At 36.7% G+C, this 20660-nt stretch overlaps 2 protein-coding genes across 11 annotated transcripts in view; one reads left to right on the top strand and one right to left on the bottom strand.

Moving 5' to 3' along the window:
- Positions 1-14623, top strand: part of ERAP1 (endoplasmic reticulum aminopeptidase 1) — a 34815-nt gene extending 20192 nt beyond the window's left edge. For all 4 annotated transcript variants that reach the window (XM_063087024.1, XM_063087025.1, XM_063087026.1 and 1 more), the window contains 9 exons: positions 1261-1415; positions 2989-3068; positions 3570-3753; positions 5116-5272; positions 5990-6174; positions 7856-8017; positions 8527-8667; positions 9190-9271; positions 13049-14623. In XM_063087024.1, the coding sequence (XP_062943094.1) occupies positions 1261-1415; positions 2989-3068; positions 3570-3753; positions 5116-5272; positions 5990-6174; positions 7856-8017; positions 8527-8667; positions 9190-9271; positions 13049-13204 (1302 nt within the window). In that variant the 3' untranslated portion in view covers positions 13205-14623. The remainder of the gene's footprint in view (positions 1-1260; positions 1416-2988; positions 3069-3569; positions 3754-5115; positions 5273-5989; positions 6175-7855; positions 8018-8526; positions 8668-9189; positions 9272-13048) is intronic.
- The window catches only part of CAST (calpastatin), a 112048-nt gene continuing 105827 nt past the window's right edge, over positions 14440-20660 (bottom strand). For all 7 annotated transcript variants that reach the window (XM_063087029.1, XM_063087030.1, XM_063087027.1 and 4 more), the window contains 3 exons: positions 18980-19051; positions 17444-17509; positions 14440-16489 (listed from right to left, as the gene is read on the bottom strand). In XM_063087029.1, coding sequence (XP_062943099.1) covers positions 17459-17509; positions 18980-19051 — 123 coding nt within the window. In that variant the 3' untranslated portion in view covers positions 14440-16489; positions 17444-17458. The remainder of the gene's footprint in view (positions 16490-17443; positions 17510-18979; positions 19052-20660) is intronic.

The raw sequence follows: 20660 nt of genomic DNA, 5'->3' as shown, positions 1-20660 counted from the left end.
AGGTTGGAAAGCATGGCTGCTTGTGCGGCAGCGGCCACCAGAGGCAGTCCCCAGTCAGGGTGGCGGCACTGCATATGCGTACCAACTCCACCCCCCCACACACACAATTTGTTTACTGAACCACCCCCAACCAGCCCAAGGCAAGAGGGCCTGATCAAATTGTTCTATTTTCCCAACAGATACTAATTTCTTCAGCTTCAGTCTCTGTAAAGCAGTGGATTTATGACATATTTCTGTGGTAGAATAGGGCTATATTGTATCAGTCAGGAGGATGTGTCAGTTGTGAAAAAACAAATAACGGCAGTGAGCATTCTTGAACACTTACTATGTGTCAGGCAAGTGCTAAGCACTTATCTGTATTATCTCCATGACTCTTTGCAATTAACGTATGAGCTGGGCACTATTACTATCCCTGTTTTTACAAATGGGAATATGAAATCCAAAGGCATATGGTTGGTAAACTGCAGAGCAGGGATTTGAATTTAGATCTAACTCATTTTTTTAACTGCTATAAACTATTCATAACATCTGAGTCACAAAACAGTCTGAGTCTCTATTTAAATGGACTTGTGGAATATTTTCATAGGCAGCTGAGAGTGAGTCTGGAGATTCAACAGAATTTTATCTACCATTTTTTTATTTTCTTGACTTTTTGTTTTTAGAGATTGCTTCATTCAGTGGTTTCTAGAATTTTCCTGTAGCATATTTTATCCTGTTATTAACCTTAAATCTTTTCTTAAAAGCTTTTTTCATATCAAAGAACATATTCCCCTTTGAGTTGATGACTATTTGTTGACTATGGGCCATCATCGTGTTATCACTTAGGAAGCACAGGCTCTTGAATGAACATTTTTTCCCACCTTGTTTGTCTGAGAGCCAGCATAGTTACGTAGGTGTTGAAGACCTGGCCACTTTCTCTCCCTTCTCTCCCTTCACTCATTCATTCACATGTCTGCTTTGAGCCCAGTGCTACACCAGCCCCAAGGTGTGCCCAGCAGAACCAGATATGCTGCCTGTCCTCAAGACACACGTGTAGTGGAGAACGAAAAGTAAATAGTGCTCTAATGGATGTGGGATGGCTGGGGACAGTGGAGGAACAGAACCAGGGCAAGGGGCTGGAGAGCAGGTGAAGAGATCAGGAAGAGCTCTGCAGAGGAGGTTGTCACAGGCAGCAGTCCTTGGAGCACAAGCTGGCATTCTCTTTTTTCTTAGAGTTGGGTCTAAGTGGGTGATGGATCTGCCTTTTTTTGTATAAACCAGCACTGGCGTCAGGAAGGCCTGGATGTGAAAACCATGATGAACACCTGGACACTGCAGAAGGGCTTTCCCCTGATAACCATCACCGTGAGAGGGAGGAATGTACACATGAAGCAAGAGCACTATATGAAGGGATCGGATGGTACCCCAGAGACTGGGTAATGTGCATTGAATAAAACTCATTCTGTTGCCTAGGAGACATCAGCCTCATAGGATAAAAGCTTACTTTTGAAAGAGTGCCTTTACCTCTATCACTAAAATATCTCAATTGAATCTATGTATCTTATGAAGTTGACTTTTATCCCCCATTTTCCCAAAAGGACTCAGGAGGCTTTAAACTTCAGTTAACCTCAGTAAAACTGATGATATATAATTATTTTAACATTCTCATTTTTGTAGTTTGATAGGGTGTAATTTCTAGTTATTGGCTTGAAATCAGCTCTGATCTAAGGATCTATTAACTGCCACTAGATTATAATAGTGCCTGGCATTTGGTTTGGAGCTAAGGACAAAAGAATTTAGATGATTTCTGGAATTTATGAGAGACTTAATTCTCTTTTTTGGAAGTCTGAATTAGTTCCTGGAACCTGTTGTCAGCTTCATGCTATAGAAGGGTATCACTGGAAAAGAGATGCTGCAACTTGACTGATGCTGGATGGACACTATTAAAATTTTTTATCTTGAAATAATTTCAGACCTTTGGAGAAGTTGCAAAAATAGTGCAAAGAATTCCCATATATGCTTTACCTAGATATATGTTCACTCTTTACTCTATTTGTTTTATCATTCTCTCTCTCTCCATATGTGTGTGTGTGTGTGTGTGTGTGTGTGTGTGTGTGTGTGTGTGTGTGTGTGTGTGTGTGTGTATGTGTGTATGTATATACACATGTCATTTTTTTTCTGAACCATTTGAGAGTAAGTCGGAGATGTGATACTCCTTTACATCTAAATACTTCAGTGTGGTATTTCCTAAAAAATAAGAACATTCACATATAACCATACATATAATATATATAAGTACAATTATCAAGATTAGGAAATGAGCTTGGTACTATACTATTATCTAATATATAAACCCTATTCAACTTTTTCCAATTGTCCTAAAAATATCTTTATAGCAAAATATAAAAAACACATATGGTTTAGGGCTCAGTACAGGATCACATATAGTATTTAGTTCTCATATCTCTTTAGTCTCCTTTTTTTCTGAAACTATTCTTTAGTCTTTCTTTGTGTCTTGACATTGACGTTTTTGAAGAGTATAGGCCAGTTATTTTATAGAATGTCCTTCAGTTTGGGTTTTCTGCTGTTTCTTCATGATCAGATTTAGATCAGTTGAGACTGACAGTAAGTAATTCCACAGAAGTGACATGTGTCCTCAAAATATGATTTTTAGGAGGCACATAATGTCAATTTGTATCATTACTAGAGTCACTGTTTTTAAGTCAGGCTTCTGAGCTCCAATCAGTCCATCACTGTAAAGGCTTTCAGGGCTCACATAAGCCTGCATTCCCAACTCTACTTAAGGTGTCCAAGAATAATGAAAAGAGCCTGAGCTGGCACTCCTTACAAAGCTGGAAGACAGGCTGGCAATGTTTTGAGATCTTGGCCCTAGCGGTTTGGTACCATCCAGTCCTAAACTGGTCAGTGCCTGGTACATGATAGGTGATTTAAAAACTGCTTGCATGTGGTGAATAAATGAATGCACAATTTATTCCTCCTTTCTTTTAGGTACCTGTGGCATGTTCCACTGACATTCATTACCAGCAAATCAGACTCGGTCCATAGATTTTTGCTGAAGACAAAAACAGGTAATTTATTGTGGAAATAACTAGTTTCCCTCAAGAAGGATGGTGGAAATGTGTAGGATTTAAATACTAAGCTTCTTTTGCTATTTATCTTGGTTAAAACAAAGGGGGTCAAGTTCAAAATACTGTCTGGTTTCGAAAAAGAATGGCCAATGTCTTGTCAGATAGATTAAAGCAGGTGAGTTATATAATGCTAAAAAGGAGGGATTACTAGTGAAAATTCCTATTACTTTGTTAACATTACTGGGTTATATCGTATGTATGGCCAGAGATGTGGTTGCATTATTTTCATAGATCTATAAATCTCACAAGATTGGTGTCGAAAGCTAGTGTTGGCCTTTATCTATTGGGCTTCTGTTTTTCTGGTTTCTAAAAGAAAGAAGTGATGATTTCAGATTGTTCAGTATTAAACTCTTCTCTAATTTCTTTGTCTAGTCTCTGATCAGAAAAGCTTTCATCAGTCAAGAGAGTAAATGGAGCTATAATTTATTTTATTTGCTCTAGATGTGCTCATCCTCTCAGAAGAGGTGGAATGGATCAAATTTAATGTGAGAATGAATGGCTATTACATTGTGCATTACGAGGATGATGGATGGGATTCTCTGACTGGCCTTTTAAAAGGAACACACACGGCAATCAGCAGTAATGATCGGGCGAGTCTCATTAACAATGCATTTCAGCTTGTCAGGTAATACAAGCTGTGCCAAGTCGTGGTTTATTTCTGAAGGCAGCTGCTATCGTTCAAATTCTTGATTTCTAAAGGTGAAAATGATTGATTGATTGCTGAGAAGAAGTTGAAAGGTGTTTTCCAGTAAGTTCTTCTAACCATCAGAGGTTGCTTTTAGCCTTATGATTAACTTTCTATCAGTGACTGCTCAGTAACTTGAACGAAGGAATCTGTATTTTAATGTTTCTCATTAACAACTCGGATCAGACTGAGGCAAAAGTGTAGAAAGCTAAGAGACTAAAATCAAGGTGAATCCCCTTTCCTCATCCCTGAAGCTTTGTCCTGCGGCTTTTCCTGGTCCTGCTATGACAGATCAGGTTTCTCTCATGCTGGCTCATTAACAGTCTTGAAGCCTTCTTAGAAGACTAAGTGACCCAGGCCCAAGTTGTTTGAATGCCATCTCTTGGATTAAAGGAGATTTTTGTCCCCCCTAAACCAGGTACCTGATCTTTACAGCATCTTTATGGAATACAGCTTACAAAATTTGGCCCAATCAAATGACCTTTGAATGGTTGAGGACAGAGTGAACACTATTCATTTTGCCCCATGACAAGGGTTTTTAAGGAAATGCTCTCCAAGCCTAAAACTCAAACTTCTTTCCTACTTAGGCAGAACTGAAGTCCTGGGGAGAGCCATGGAGGTGGGAAGGGGTAGCTTTGTAGTTCTCCTCACACTCCCTGTCCTCCTGCTGCCCTGAATGTGGAGTTCTTCCTTCTGCTTCTTCTCACCCACAAACTGGGCCTCCTGAGGTGACAAAAAGCAACAGGTGGGGGGAGAAAATTAGGGGTTGCTTAGCTAACTGTTTCTTTCTGCCTAAAAAATTCCCTTCTGTGGCATATTTCTGCTTAAATCTTAGAGGGTTTTGTGTTTACTTACACAAGTATATATCCTACCACTAAGGCTTTTAACACCAACTCTCAGTTCTATGTATATTCAGTGTCTTTTTGAAATGGAGATGCGTTTACTCCAGGGACTCATAGTTTTGACTGAATGGCTACATGAGGAGTCTTTGATCGAAATCCCCTTCTTACTCTGGAGGCTTAGCACACAATCCAGTGTTTCATAGAGAGACAAAGCTGACATGCTTCCATTTGGTCTTAACCACAAGTTATCCCTAGCTCTTTTATTTGAGAAACTCCCTTCCAGTGCAACTGCTCCAGATGTTGTGTTATGTGTGACAGAACAGATACTAATGTAAAGGTCATTATAAGGGGTATTTGATCTAATTGAATGTTGTGCTGGAAGATTAAGTTATATTTTGAAGTAAAAAGTTGATTTCCTGGAATTTGTTTGAAACTGCTAACCATGGTGTCTCTTGATCAGCATTGGAAAACTATCAATCGAAAAAGCCTTGGATTTAACCCTGTACCTGAAACATGAAACTGAAATTATGCCCGTGTTCCAAGGTTTGAATGAGCTGATACCCATGTATAAGTTAATGGAGAAAAGAGATATGAGTGAAGTGGAAACTCAATTCAAGGTAAATGCCTGAAATAAATAGAATAGTTATATAATTATGGTTTGCTTTTTGGTGCGTGAAAAAGAGAGCTTATCAGTGTGTGTGTGTGTGTGTGTGTGTGTGTGTGTGTGTGTGTGTGTGTGTGTGTGTGTGTGTGTGTGTGTGTCTTCATAAATATTAAGAAAAAGCATTTGCACTAGCAAAAATTTTGGTTTTGTTTGGCACTAGAAACAGAAATGGCAATGTTAGATTCTGTACTTAATTTTCATGGATTTATTACTCCCTTCCTTTCACAAATCTTTTATTTCTTTTACTTCTCCATTATGATGGCTGGCTTTAGCATTTTCTGGGACTCTTACTGGTACATGAAGAAAAAACACACAATTGTTATTTTTGGCAAAATGTCATGAAGTCCTGTTGCATAATTTGCTCTAAAAATTTAGTCATATAAAATGTTTCTTTTAGTTTAAGAGTGGCAGCTCATCCTGGTTTTAAGTAGACAGGATATGTTTAGAAAAGATTGTTATACAAATACTAAAGTCATTCATTGCTATTTCTTGTTTTTGACTCTTTTTATAATTAAATATAGGTAGAGCTGCATGGTTTTTAAAAACAAGAGTTGAATTAAGCTTTACAAATTAGTCCCCATCACCTGAGAGTATATTGGATTATATAAACATGACATGACCTGTGACAATACTATGACACATGTCACTGTCCCCTGTGTAACGCCCGCAGGCCTTCCTCATCAAGCTGCTGAGGGACCTCATTGATAAGCAGACATGGACAGATGATGGCTCGGTCTCTGAGCGAATGCTGCGGAGTCAGCTCCTTCTCCTTGCCTGCATGCGCAAGTATCAGCCATGTGTGCAGAGGGCAGAAGGCTATTTCAGAGAGTGGAAGGAATCCAATGGAAATCTGAGGTCAGTCCTTACCAAATAACCACTTTGTTGATGTATAGGGTATCTTTTCTGTTTTCCATCATCGGTGCTAAACATGGGCAGAAACAAGTACAGTAATCCCTCCTTTTCTTGGGGGTATGTTCCAAGACTCCCAGTGGATGCCTGAAACTGCATTTATAGTACTGAGCCCCGTAAATACTATGTTTTTTCCTGTGCATACATACCTATGATAAAGTTTAATTTATATATTAGGCACACTAAGAGATTAACAATGATTACTATTAATAAAAAAGAACAATTGTAACAATATACTGTAATAAAAGTTATCACACTGTGGCTGTAACTTTTGCATTTTGGGATATGACAGCAAAACTAGCATGAAGTTCTTTTTCCTTCTTCACAATTTCACAGGTAGAAGATTCGTTCTTACTGTAGATCTTAGTGACCTCAGCATATGATTTTTTTCCTTTCCTTATTAAGTCAAGAACTTTCACCGTTTCACTTAAAGGAAGCACTTTTGCCTTCTCTTTGGCATATCTGAATTGCAGCATCACTGCTCTTGTGCTTTGGGGCCATTATGAAGTAAAATAAGGGTAACTTGAACACAAGCACTGCAGTCCCTCGACAGCCGATCTGATAACTGAGATGGCTGCTAAGTGACTGATGGGTGGGGAATGTGTACAACATGGACATGCTGGACAAAAGGATGATTTATGTCCCAAGTGGGACTGGTGGAGAGAGATGGACTGAGATCTCATCACGCTACTCAGAATTTTTGCAATTTAAAACTTATGAATTATTTATTTCTGGAATTTTTCATTTAATATTTTTGGATTGAGGTGACTAAGGGTAACTGAAACCATGGAAAGCAGAACGGTGGATAAGGGGGGGCTACTGCATAAATAAGTCTCCCCTGCTGCTCTTTTTTGGAAAACAAATTGCTTTTTAAGATTTATCTATCTTCCAACTTTCTTTTAAAAAATGTTAGGAGGGAACTTCTGTGCATAAAAGTCAACTATCTGGGGAGTTAGAACAGGATTAGAATAGTTCCCATTTTGTACAGCCAATACAAAACCTTATTACACTGAGATGGCCGTGGCAGACATAAACAGAGACAGTACATTTTATAGTAGCTTTTTTGGGCCTCCAAAATCCCTGACTGGGGTGCATAGTAATTGCTGACACTATCTAAGCAAGGTAGGATCTTACCATATCTGGAAATCTCTGTTCTTGCTATACACTTCAGTCCTTTTATATTACAAGTTTAAATCTTATCCAGGAAACATTTATGCCAACAATCTACATGCTTCTGTTTAAATAAATGCTTACAAACAGTGGTCCTACTGTATTCCTGACTTGTGTTTATGGCATAAATTTTAGTCTAGCTTGAATTTCTTTCTTTTGGCTTGTAAGGTGACCACATATAGACTCACTCAACATCATTAAAGTGTGATAGATAGGTGGGTATTTATAAAAATGGCATTTCACATTATGTTTTTAAGACTACTTAAAACCAAATTTAGATAATTTAGAAAATTGCCTCTTCAAAAAATGTGAAGGAAAGAAGTACTTTTTGTTTATATTTCCAGGCATCCTTCTCTAATCATGGGGCCAGCTCATCAGCTCCTGATTGGTCACCATTATGCTTCTAAACTCACTTACTGTATCTCCATTTCTCACCGCGTGTGTTCTTTTTCCACAGCCTGCCTAACGATGTGACCTTGGCAGTGTTTGCTGTGGGGACCCAGAGCACTGAAGGCTGGGATTTTCTTTACAGTAAATATCAGTCTTCTTTGTCCAGTACTGAGAAAAACCAAATTGAATTTGCCCTTTGTATGAGCCAAAATAAGGAAAAGCTTCAGTGGTGAGTGATTCATTCACGTTCATGTGGTCGAGGGAAATTAAATTAGGTCAGATCATTCTGGCATCTATTTTTGTTCTCTTGGCCAGGAATTGCCTATTCTGCTGGGAACATTTATGTAAGTGGGTACACATCTAATGAGAATGGCAAATAATTGGGGAGAACCAAGTGTTAGGAAAAATATTTAAAGGAGTATATGTGTATCTTTGTATCTTTAAAGCGATAACATACTTGAAATATTTATTAGAGATATCCTTCCTTAACTATTTTTTTTAGCAAATGAGAGAATATATGAGAATGCGTGTTGTAAGCAGTATGTAAATATTAATTTAGTTTTTATTATTACTTAGCTATAGTAGGTTTATCAGGACTCTGGTAACCTATTTATCTTTTTGCTCTTTATTATTGGCAGGTTTTTTTTTTCAGATTATTTTATTGCAGTTATTTGTAACTGTTTCATTGTTTGTTTATTGCTAACCTTTTTTTTTTTTTTTTTTTTTTGATTTTTCCAGGCTTTTAGATCAAAGTTTTAAGGGAGATATAATAAAAACTCAGGAGTTTCCAGATATTCTTACACTCATTGGCAGAAATCCAGTGGGATATCCATTGGCCTGGCAGTTTCTGAGGGAAAACTGGAATAAACTTGTACAAAAGTAAGTAGCGCCAACAATTGTACTGGGACTGGATAAATTCCTTAACTTTGCTGTGTGTTAGCTTTGTTGTCTGTAAAAGAACAGTTTTTTTTAATTAAACATAGGCAGTGGAGATACTTAAAATACCCTTAGAAAATATAAAACTCTAATCACATGCTAACTAATGTATCTGCATAGTAACATTGTCCATTCCGTCTGGAATGAGCTCTTCCTGTACGGACTGACTTATTTGAAGCCCAAGACTTCTATTAGCACTTTTCCTTATTTGCATCTGCCTTTGTTCAACTCTTGTAGCACTTCCTATTGCTATCATTTGCTTTTGGATACTTAATCTTTTATTTGGCTGTTGGTGTGTATATTTTACAACTAGATACTAAACCCATTAGAGAATAGTGATCATATTTTATATCTTTTTCATGACTACTCAGTCTTTAGTTAAATGCTTTTGTATATATGAGGCACTAAAAAATATGTTGAATAAGTAAGTATTTCACAACACATTTTGACAATTTCCCTTTCTAGATTTGAACTTGGCTCACCTTCCATAGCCCACATGGTAATGGGAACAACAAATCAGTTCTCTACAAGAACACGGCTTGAAGAGGTAAAGACAAATTTTGCTTTTAAAATTAACTGACAATTAGCTAGTAAGTATAGGGTAGACAAAATATTTTAAAAGTGTGATGAGTCAGAAATGGATTTTGTCATTTAGAAGTTACTTTTTTGGATGCTATTGAGTTGGTATAAGCAAAAATCAGTTGCAAATAAACTATTAAAAACTGTGCCTCTTCTCAAACACATTAAGAGGTCTTAGCTCTGCCATTAAAAACTTCAAACACTTACTTGAGACAATTAGTCCTTGCTTAAGGATGTTAATGATGAGCCTTGGAGGTATAAACGACTGCAGTGGTCATCGAGCTATTGTGAAAGAGGCAGGTCTGGAATCTTGGTTCTCTGCTATCCAAGATCATGGATTCCCTGTTACTTATTATATCTAACATCTATTTTCAGAAACAATTTTAGGCAACTATCAAAGAAATGTTAACAGAAAGAACAAAAAGCTTGAAAATGGATAGGAGATAAGTATACACGGGACTTATGCTGAGGATAATTAATGAAACGGTACCCTAAACTTATAACAGAGCTTCCTAGCAGTCAAGGAAAAATGAGGAAAATCAGTATGAATTATTCTCATTGTCTGGTAAAAGGGAACATGAAATGTACAAGTATTCTACAAAAGCAGACTTTCCTCCCATCCTAAACTCTGAGAAATTTAATGTGTGAGTCATTATGTTTTGTGGTGTCCCTTCTGTAATAAGGTTTCCTGTAGTAAAGTTGTGGAACAAATTTTACATGGCTTTTAAAATATGCTACATTTATGTAAAGGCTAAGAGCCTAGTATTAAAATTTAGGAATAGTTCCATTGTGTAGTCTGGTTATACCATGACCTAGCTTGATATAGGGAGAAAGCTTTGAAAATGCAAAAGAATGAAGGGTTGTCATAGTTCCTTAGCTCTTCTCCAGTTTTCAATAGCCTCCTCCAGGCTTGTAAATTAATTTGCACATGATAATTCAAGCTTGAGCTCCAGTGAGGTCTACAGCAGAGGTATCCTATGTGATGACTAAAGAGCTATACATAGGCTTTGACCAAATAGATATCCATTCATAGATCAGATCTATAGCAACAGAACACTTCATTCATTCACTTGTTCATTCGTTTTCTCATTAATGCATTCAAGACATATTACATTCTTATTTTATGCCAAGCATGTTTTTTGGTTCTGGGGCTACAGAGATGAACAGATAAAGACCCTGCTCTCATGGAGCCTAAGTTCCTTTGGAGGAATCAGACAATTACAGACAAATCAATTTACGCCAAATAGTTACACGCTCTGAAGATGAATAAGGCAAGGAGAGAGTGTGATTGGGGTGGGGAAATGGTGCTATGTTTTACAGGATAATTAGGAGACAAGAGTGTTGTGTGCAGAGGAACCATCAGGTTGCAAAGACCCTGAAGAGCCTGAGAGATTGCCATAATGAAGAGTATCCTACTGACATTTAAAATGCGGGAGTCATCTTTCCTCTCACATCTACTTCTTCTCTGGGTCCCGTTGTCTCTGTGCCTAGCACTTGCTTCATATCTATGCAGTAGTCTTTTCTGCTCTTACCCCAATCCAAGCCTTTTCTTTCCATCTCTTGCCATAGCCTTTTAACTGAGCCCTCTCCTGCATTTGGCCAGTAGCAAACCATTTTCCACATTTAAAACTGCAAATCCGTCCATGGTCCATGACTGACCCTGCCTTCTTGAAACCCTGCCTTGCAGTAAATTCTAAGCTCCTCCTTCCTGTGTGTCCAAGATCTTGATGATCTGGTTCCTGCCCACCTCTCCAGCCAATTCCCACATGTGCTCCTTTGCTTGCTGTTTCACAACGTCACAGCCACTCAGCTGCCTCTTGCTTCTGGCCCCCAGGGGTTTCTCCTGTCTCTAAGCCTCTGAACTTTTCCTTCTCTCTACTTGGCTTGCTCATTTTATCCTTCAGAGGTCCCAGCTCAAATATCACCTTCCCGGACCACGCTGTCTAAAGCAGGCCAACCTCTCCCCCATTACTATCATACCCTGATGTACTTTCTTCACAGCAGTGTATTTATAGTAATCATATTTACTGTTTATACAACCAGGTAGACTGTAAGCTGCATGAGGGCAAGGTACTGGTTCATTGCCTCATCCTCAGTGTCTAGTCACAGTAATTAAGGCAGACACATGAATAAGAACCTGAGTAAATATTGGTGAGTAAATAGATGAAGTTGTGTCCCTAGTACATGCTGGGTTTTAGGTTCTACATTTCAGCAACATTACGTAACTACATTCTTAACACCACTCTGCAATGTAGATATTATCCATTTTATAAATTAGGACACTGAATCCCAGAGAAGTGAACTCATTTGTTCAAGGTCAAACAAGTTAGGAGGATTAGCCAGTTTTTCTATCCCTATATCTCACTGCTTATTGCACAGAAAATGTTCTCTGAGAGTCACATCTAAATCAAATAGTTGAGATGCTGCATTTCCAGGGCAGACGAAGATAGGAGACAATTTTGGGTAAGGGCAAGGGTTAACAGCTGGCCTTGCTACAGCTCCTGTAGAAGGTCTGCTTTTTAGCGGGTCTATCAGGATGACCTCCTTCAGGATTAACCAATTAGAAAAATTATTGATGTGGTTTAACTGTTGAAGAGTGCCCAATATGATTTTTAACTGACTATGAATTAATCCTGAGTTCTGAGAGTATGAGAGAGTAGGCTGAGCTACAACTCAAAGCAGGATACTGGAGGCAGAGAAGTGCTTTCTAGGCGATGCCTTCAGCTCACTGAAAAGTTGTATTGAGCTATAATTTTAAAACAACTCTGCATCATTTAAAATTGGAATTCGATCTTTCTAAAGCCTATTCCTACCCCAACCCCATATTCCCAAACTTATAATATGGTATTAGGACATGGATTTTTAAGGAATTAGTTGTCTGGAATCCATGCTGAATAAATAATATATTTTGGCCTACACTTACTTCCTGACTAGAAAAATTAAAAAATTGATGGATTAGTGGTGTGAAAATTTATGGAGGAAAGGTTAAGAACCCTTTAAGGTGAAACAGAATAGCACAATGTTCAATGCTGTGGCAGAGCCAGCCTGTCCCTCATGTGAGCTTAAGGGGTTAAGATACCCAGAGATGAAACAAGAGCAAAGATATTTTTGAGGAGACAACCAAAACTCTCTTATCTCTTTAAAACTATGGGGACCTTTATGTGGATTTTATCTTGAGGGAACAATACACAAATTATGGATTAGGATAAAAAAATTGGCAAGATTTGGGGTCTTACCACCATAACTTGCTAAGAACCCCATTCCCCACAGAGTTTCTGTAACAATATGCAAGGCCAGGCCCATGGAGAAAGACTGCACTTAAGTGGACAGAACTGTTTTGCTTGGCAAAGAAGACAGTCCACACATTCTGCTTTTTAGATATGTTAAAAAAAAAATTAAGTTTGCATCTGTGTGTATAGAACAGGATATGCATTAAATAGACACAATCAATTAAACCTTAATTATAAAATTGTAAACAGTAAAGTCTTTTAAAGTCTGGCAACTGTGAATAAATAAGAGGGCTGCAGAGAAAAAAACATAGAACCTGACATCATGAGGCATGAGCTCATTTCATACAGCTTATGTGTACATAATTGAATCCAGACACCTGGGACTGCCTTCTATGTAGAATTTTGAGACGCTGGAATTCTGGCTTCAGTTTTCTTTTGCTTAATATAATAAACAGAAGATACATTTGCTTAATGTAATAAAACTAATTTTTAAAAATTCAATTTTTCTTCATAAGGTAAAAGGATTCTTCAGCTCTTTAAAAGAAAATGGTTCTCAGCTCCGTTGTGTCCAACAAACAATTGAAACCATCGAAGAAAACATACGTTGGATGGATAAGAATTTTGAAAAAATCAGAGTATGGCTGCAAAATGAAAAGCTTGAACTGCTGTAATGATTCATTCCTTGCCAGGTTCCTGTGACCTAGAATCCCCCAATTTTGTTGAATGTGAATATTTTCAAACTAGAGATGGCTGTTTTGGCTCCAGCTGAAGATACTTCCTTTCTCTTCAACTCCTCATTCGTTTGGCCATTCCTGTGAAAAGATGGGCTGTTAGTTTTTCATCAATGGGCTATTACTACCGTGTTTCATTTGCAGGTGTTGCCTTGCAACGTAAACCCAAGTCGTGGGTTTCCTACCACGGAGAAGTACCTTATTCTTCTCATTTTATATTTTATGCTTAAACCCCACAGTGTCCAAAACCCTGTGCCCCACGTGTTTGTTATTCATAAGCTGTTTCATCTATCTCCCTTGAAGACTTTGAATTGTGGAGGATACTGAACCGTGAACACCTGGATCAAAGACTAAGCTGGACTATGGCTGTGCTGGAGCTCTCCTGTTGACCCCTCCAAACAGGCTGTCCACCCTTCTCTTCCTTGCTCCGTGCCCAGGGGCTCACTTGTAAGCCCATGTCATCAGGCTTTCTTGCCCTCTGGATTTTGGTCAATGGGGAGCCCCAGGAGATTGGAGTGGGGGGTACAGGGGTGCTTTTCTCCCGGTTCCCTTGGAGGTTGCCTTAGGCAGGTCTTCACTAAAGGTCTTGGCTCCTGAGAGGTGGCCTTTCTTCCACCCAGCCTTCTCCATTTCCAGGTTCTGGTTACTGCTTCCTTCTCTCATCTCTTCTGGGACAGGGGCCACAACGTGACAGCCTGGCTTTTTCTAGTCCCAGGGGTACCTGTGGTTTCCATGCACCCTGCCCACACCTTTGTAAAAATTCCTTGGCATAGCTTATAACAACTAAATAACTCGCTATGGGTACTTACTGCCAATAAATCATTGCAGAGTCACCAATAAATGATAACATATTGTGAAACTGAAAATATCTGCTTATATCAGCCTAAGTGAGGACATTCTTTGGCTTTGAACTGAAGTTCTTATATACATGAATTTTTTGAATATATGACAAAAATTTCAAGTTAAAGGTCTATATGATTGATTGACACAAAAAATGTCAAAATGTGTTGCTGTAATACACTATCAAATAGTGATTCTCTGGACATAAATGTGTTTACAATTCCATTTGTATACCTATTGCATGGTTAATGGTCTGAGAAATAAAAAAATCAGAAATCACTGGTAATTTCCACCCCAGGCTATTTTCCTTCTAAAAAGAACATTCACAGCCAAGATTTTAATGTAAAATATTTTGCTTTAATTATATTTTATATCTTGATTAATGAAACATGGAAATATTGTCAGTTTTGGTCACCTGAGGATCCTGTCTTCATCCGCTTTTGGGAAAGCCCATTTTCTAAACAGATACAATATTGCCACAACAATGTGTAGAAACCTTTTTGGTAATAAAAAATTGCTCTTCACCTCTAAGCAGACATTTGCAATTATTTTCTCCTAATTAGATGGGTAAAAACAGGACTGAGATCCCATAGCTTACTCAAGTCAATTCATCATTAGTTACTCGCAAACACCCAAGTCTTGATATTTCTAATAAAAGAAGAAGGCAAATTCAGAGTCCCTTAAACATTTATTTACATGCATTCTTAAATCTGGATTTTGGTATGCATTTAAAAATACTTCTATATATCCATGGAAATCAGTAATACTTTAGCCATACCCTTGCAAACACATCTGTCAATGTCAAAGGTTTCAGCCTTTTTTTTTTTTTTTTTTTTTTTTTTTAAGCAAAGCAACTATCTATACTGCCCAAATGAGAGAATTAGATATATAGTTAAAATCCTTCAGGAAAAGTGTTTTTCCTTTTCTTGTTACTGCCTTGAAAATAGAATAATCACTATATCTCTGATGGGACAAAGACACAGCATTTTAAGTAGGTGGAGTTTGAAGTCCCATAGGTATGTGCATGATTTTTAGAGTATTTTTAGGGAGTAGTAACAAAATTTATCCCCATTAAAAGCAGTGTTGGAAGCAGTGTTATTTCTGCTTGCCCCATTAGAGAGCATTGGTGATAATATTTTTAGTGAAGTCAGTTAAAGTCTAACAAAAGCTTTAAACTGTTCCAAGGAAAGCCATGCTTTCTAAAAACAAATTCCAAATCTGTTCTATGATACGTACCTGACATCTTTCCCTGCATCCACTACCAGGAAATGAAGATGAAATTAACTATTTATCAAATTCTTTCATGACATCAGTACAACATTCATAAACTATTCATTAAGAAAGATCTGAGAAACCATTCAAAGTTATACGACATCAGAGCTTAGTTCTTAAATTGCCACGGGGGAAAAGGAGATTTTAAATTTCAGTTATTATTTTTTTTTTTTAAAGCAAAAGTTTGTTTTCATATTTGGTAAATTAACTTCCATAAAGCCAGATTCTATACAGTGCAAAGACTAATGTGGCGATGGCTCTAAGCAAATAATTGCTGCTCAGATTTTATGCACAAAGAGTAGAGAACACAGTTTAATAACGTCGTAAACCACCAGAGTTCAAGCCATATGAATACGCTAAGAATTAGATTTTTTTATTCTCAAAACTTGCTGTACAGTGACTTATCTAGCTTGCACTCTGCTTTTCTGCTGATTTGATTCAAGTCTCAGTGTGTTTTGTGCTGACTGTGAGGTGCAGAAGTCTTCACTTCTGGCAGAGAGGAATCCAAACTGAAAAGGGGTTCGGTGCTTCCTGGTTTGTCGTGATCTACTATTAATTTATTATTAGCAGCTCAAGAGGAGGTGTAGGCCCAATGTACAATATTTTATGTTTGACTTACCAACATTAACCCAAAGAAACATCAAATACAGTTCAAAAGCCTGAGGAAAGTGGGTAACAAGAAATTAGAAGGTTGAAGAATGTTTAAAGTATTGTTTTCCGAATGCTAACAAAAAAGATTAAGTGCAAACTGAAAATGCTAATAAGATTTATAGGCACTGTGTGTAGAATGTGCAAAAGTTTGCAAAATTTTTCTTTTTTTGGTGTTGCTTTAAGAAATGTTATCAAATATATTTCTTACAAATATAAAGCTTCCTTTCCCAACTAAAGGCAATTTTTTAAAAATTCAAAGTTTATCAATACTCAGTATGATAACACAGGTGAACCAGACAAATTCATTTCTTTCTGGAAAAGAATAACAAACGAAAGTTTAAAATGTCAAAGGACTCAACAAATACCACTGTCTAGAAGCCACCCAGAAAAATTTTCTCTTGCCAAAGTCTTTTGTTCTTCAAAAGTCACCATCCACCAGCAGAAGATTTTATATGCAGATACCTTAAAAATTCAAATAGAAAAATCTAGTGAACCACTTGATATGTAATTTTCTTGTTAAAGAAATAGTAAATATACCCTTTAGCAAAAGCATTATGTAACAGATGAGAAGAAATTTCCTATAAGTAAATATGAGAGTGGATTATTAATGGAAAATCTTTAAAATTGTGGGAAAAATCTTTAGAGCAGTTCTAATTAGTATACCTCTCTCCTTATAAAGAAATAAAAATGGATCGTATTGAAAGAGAGAAACCTGATTTAATATACATTTTTATTTCTTTTAGGCTTTCATCAGTAAGTGGTTATGTACTTTGATGGTCTGGAGTAATACCTCTCCTCTCTGAAGATTAAGATAAGGATCCAGCTCTCAAGATAAATTTCAGAAATTCCTTCATCTGTTGGATTTCTTCAGTCACCATAAATTAGAATCAGATACAATACTGTACTTTCCAAAATTAAGGCAAATGAAAGTGGTCAATCCTTTCCTTTGCCCTTGTTCCAAAAACCCTGTAATTTCCACCAGACTCTAAAGGGTACTTCTCCCCACCCCACCATGTGTTGGTATTTTAGGTGATAAACATATATCTTAAGGACATTTCACTACAAGTTGTAGCATGCTAATTTTGCTTTGCTACAAAAACCTGCAGTCATGAGCATTTGGATTTCAAAGATCCAACTAGTCTCATAAAGTCATTTTCTAAAGAGTCTGGCCTAATATTTTAAAGAGCTCTTAATTCTAAGATTAATGTTTTTAAACATTCCAATAGTACAATCATCCCATTTAGTGCTTTTCAGAGAATGGCCGGTTACTCTGTAGATTTTGCAATGTGCATTTTTCATGGCAATAATATAAAAACAGCAGGAAATACTCAAGAGGTGGAATTTGCTTCTCTCACATATAACACGTTGGTTGGTTGAGGCACGGTTATCTTCATTTACAATAAATACTCAACTTACCAAAGAGTGTAAACTTTAACTTGTATTTTTTTCTCCAGTTTGTGGCTTGGAAGTTCCCTCTGTTGTCTAAAAGGGAAAGTAAAACCATCAGTGCGTGGTGAGCTCTTTCTTTTCTGGATTAAGTATCGAAAAACTGATCAACCAGAGGAGGCTTATGAGCAGATGGGACAAAGATGATTCTTTTTAAGTTTCTTTTCTCCTTTGGACAAAACATTGAGTTTTTCCCCTCAAGTTTATAAGCTAAAAACAACCTTAAGTGATCCTAAATTTCTCACTTTAAACTTTTTTTTTTTTTTTAAAAGCTGGGGTAAGTGGAGAAAACAAATGCGTAGGTATTCATGGATGGCAGTGTTTTATCATTCTACGGTGATCCATCCTTTTCCTGTACTTGGGGGCATGGCTGGCCAGCTAATCCATTTATCAGAAAGGGTTATTATGCTTTCTAATTTGTTAAAGAGCTGATGAAGTACTCTGTACAACAAATTAAATAATAAGCATTTAATCTATTTAATCTCTTTGAGATATAATGGCATGAGTAACTGTCAATGATCAATCGTGTTTCCTGTGTCCTTTAATGGAATCTATTATATCAAGACTTCACTATCTTAAGAGTGTTGATACATCTGGACTATTGCTTTTAAAGCTGCACTGTTAATTTCTCATTATAGTCAGAGAGTCATAGTAATAACCATTTGGATCATAATTCTTGGAATTAGAAGAAATCTACAAGTTGTCTAATCTAACTTCCATTCCTCACCATGGCTTGAGTAATTTTAATAAGAGGAAGCTCTCAATTGTTGTGCTCCATTAATGCCCAACTCTAAGACTTAAACTAGACCCTATAACTTCAATTCATTAGCTTTAATTCTACTCTCTTCTAGAGCAACATGAAAAATTATGTACTAATAGTCCATCTCCCTCTAAAATGCTATCTAATGAATATACTGAACCACAAAAACTCTAATGTTTTCCCTAATTCTGGATACTATTTCCATGTTATAAAATTTATAAAACCATGTATTTACTCTGATGGTATTTTAATAAGGGCAGAAAATGAAAGCAACTTGAATTGTGTTAAGAACATTCATTTAGATTTTTAAAGCACCATTTACTTAAATATATATATATATTTATACATATATTTTATATATAATACATATTTTTAAGTAGCTGGTGCTTTAAAATTTTTTAATGTAAATTTTTAAATAAATATTATATATAAATGTTTTATATTATTTATATATAATATATAGTATATACTATACATATATTTAAGTAACTGGTGCATTAAATATATATGTATTTAAGTAACTGGTGCTTTAAAAATCATAGTAATAACATAGTTTTATATACATATATATACATATCTGTAAAAATTCAATTTCTTTAGCAAGGCATGCATGCTAGGGAATAGACAGTGTTTAAAAAAAAATCTTTTATTCTAAATAGATTCCAGTAAGAAATTAAATGACCAGAAGGATAAACCCCACTCCAGTTGATTGGTAATTTGTGGAATGTTTGCTGCTCTGTGTTTACCTTTGCTGGATCCTTTGCTTTACCTCCGTTCTTGGGTGCTTTGGAACTGGAAGCAGTCTTCTTGCTCTTATGCTAAGGCAAAGGAAATGTAATGAGGTTATTGCTATCATCAATCCATCTAGTAATTAACTATTGACTCAATCAAACTAATGCAGACTATTCTTTCTAGAATCCTGGAGATCTCCAACTTACTTAAATGGAAGTCTCTGGGTGTTTTGGTCATGATTTTTGGAACAGTGGTGAATATACACAGAAGTGTTTTAGGCAGGAGGTAAAAAGGATAAAAATTAGGAAGGAAATGTGAGTCACATTGATGTTCTGCCAATTTCCATGACGCATAATTCACCTAGATCTTATTTGGCATATAAAAACAGAGTTTGTCTATTATAAAAAAGACAAGAAATAACAAATGTTGGCGAGGCTATGAAGAAGAGGTAATCTGAGTACAGTGTTGGTGGGAATGTAGATTGGTACAGCCATTACGGAAAACAGTATGGAAGTTCCTAAAGAAATTAAAAATAGAACTCCCATACAACACAGCAATCCCTCTTCTGGGTATATAATAACCAAAGGAAATTAAATCACCACCTCATAAAGATATCTGTACTCCCATGTTCACTGCAGCATTATTCACAATAACCAAGATGTAGAAGCAACCCAACTGCCCATGAACAGATGAATGGAAAAAAAAAAAAATGTATATGCAAGGAATATTATTCAGCCTTAAAAAAAAGGAGATCCTGCCATTTGCAACAACATGGATAGACCTGGAGGACAAACACCCATGATCTCACTTATATGTGGAAATTATACAGAGAGCTGAAATACACAGAGATAGAGAATGAAACAGTGGTTACCATGGCGGGGGAGGGGAGGGGCAGGAAGGAATTGGGGAAATCTAGGTCAAGGGATACAAAATAGCACATATGTAGGATGAAAAAGTGTAGAGATCTAATATACAACATGAGGACCAAAATTAATAAGATTATATTGTATTAGGGATTTTTGTTAAATAAGATTTTAGCTGCTCCTGTCACAAAAAATAAGTAACTATGTGAGATGATAGATATGTTAATGTCTCACTATAACATAACATCATGTTGTAAATTTTATTGTGTACATTTAAAGTTTATTAAAAAACAAAATTCACGGGGAGAAAAAAAAATTAAAACAGAGCTTGTCTTTACTGGGACTGGCTTTTATGTGCCAATAGAGCAAAAACAAGACATTCCTGGAAGAGAAATATAACCATGGAAACAACTACAGAGAGCTGGAGCAAGTTACTTATAAAAATAAAGTTGATTCACCAAAAGTAGTCATTATTTAGGAGTTTTCAGGAGTGAGAAATAGGATGTTCAAGTGGTCTAGAAATTAAATCACCCAATAAGGAAGGACTAACCATTCAGGGATTGGGAGCTATGCCAAAACAGCAGCAAAGAGATCTGCAGAATTGGCTACAGCCAAAACAAGAGCAAACAGATCTGCAGAATTAACTTTCCTAAAAATAACAATGAAGGGTACTCATTTCACTTTTCCTTCTGTTTGATTCATGAGAGGTGTGCCCCACACTTGCTGAATTACACATTCATTCTTCATTCAATTGAATCATGTTCTGAGCACCAGGCATTCTACTAACGCTGAGCACAGAGGTAAAAGACACATTAGTACCGTACAAAGCACA

Source organism: Cynocephalus volans, chromosome 2 (genome assembly GCF_027409185.1).
Source record: "Cynocephalus volans isolate mCynVol1 chromosome 2, mCynVol1.pri, whole genome shotgun sequence".
Taxonomy (NCBI): domain Eukaryota; kingdom Metazoa; phylum Chordata; class Mammalia; order Dermoptera; family Cynocephalidae; genus Cynocephalus; species Cynocephalus volans.
Note: the sequence above shows the minus strand (reverse complement) of the source record. Positions and strands in the feature narration are given on the sequence as shown.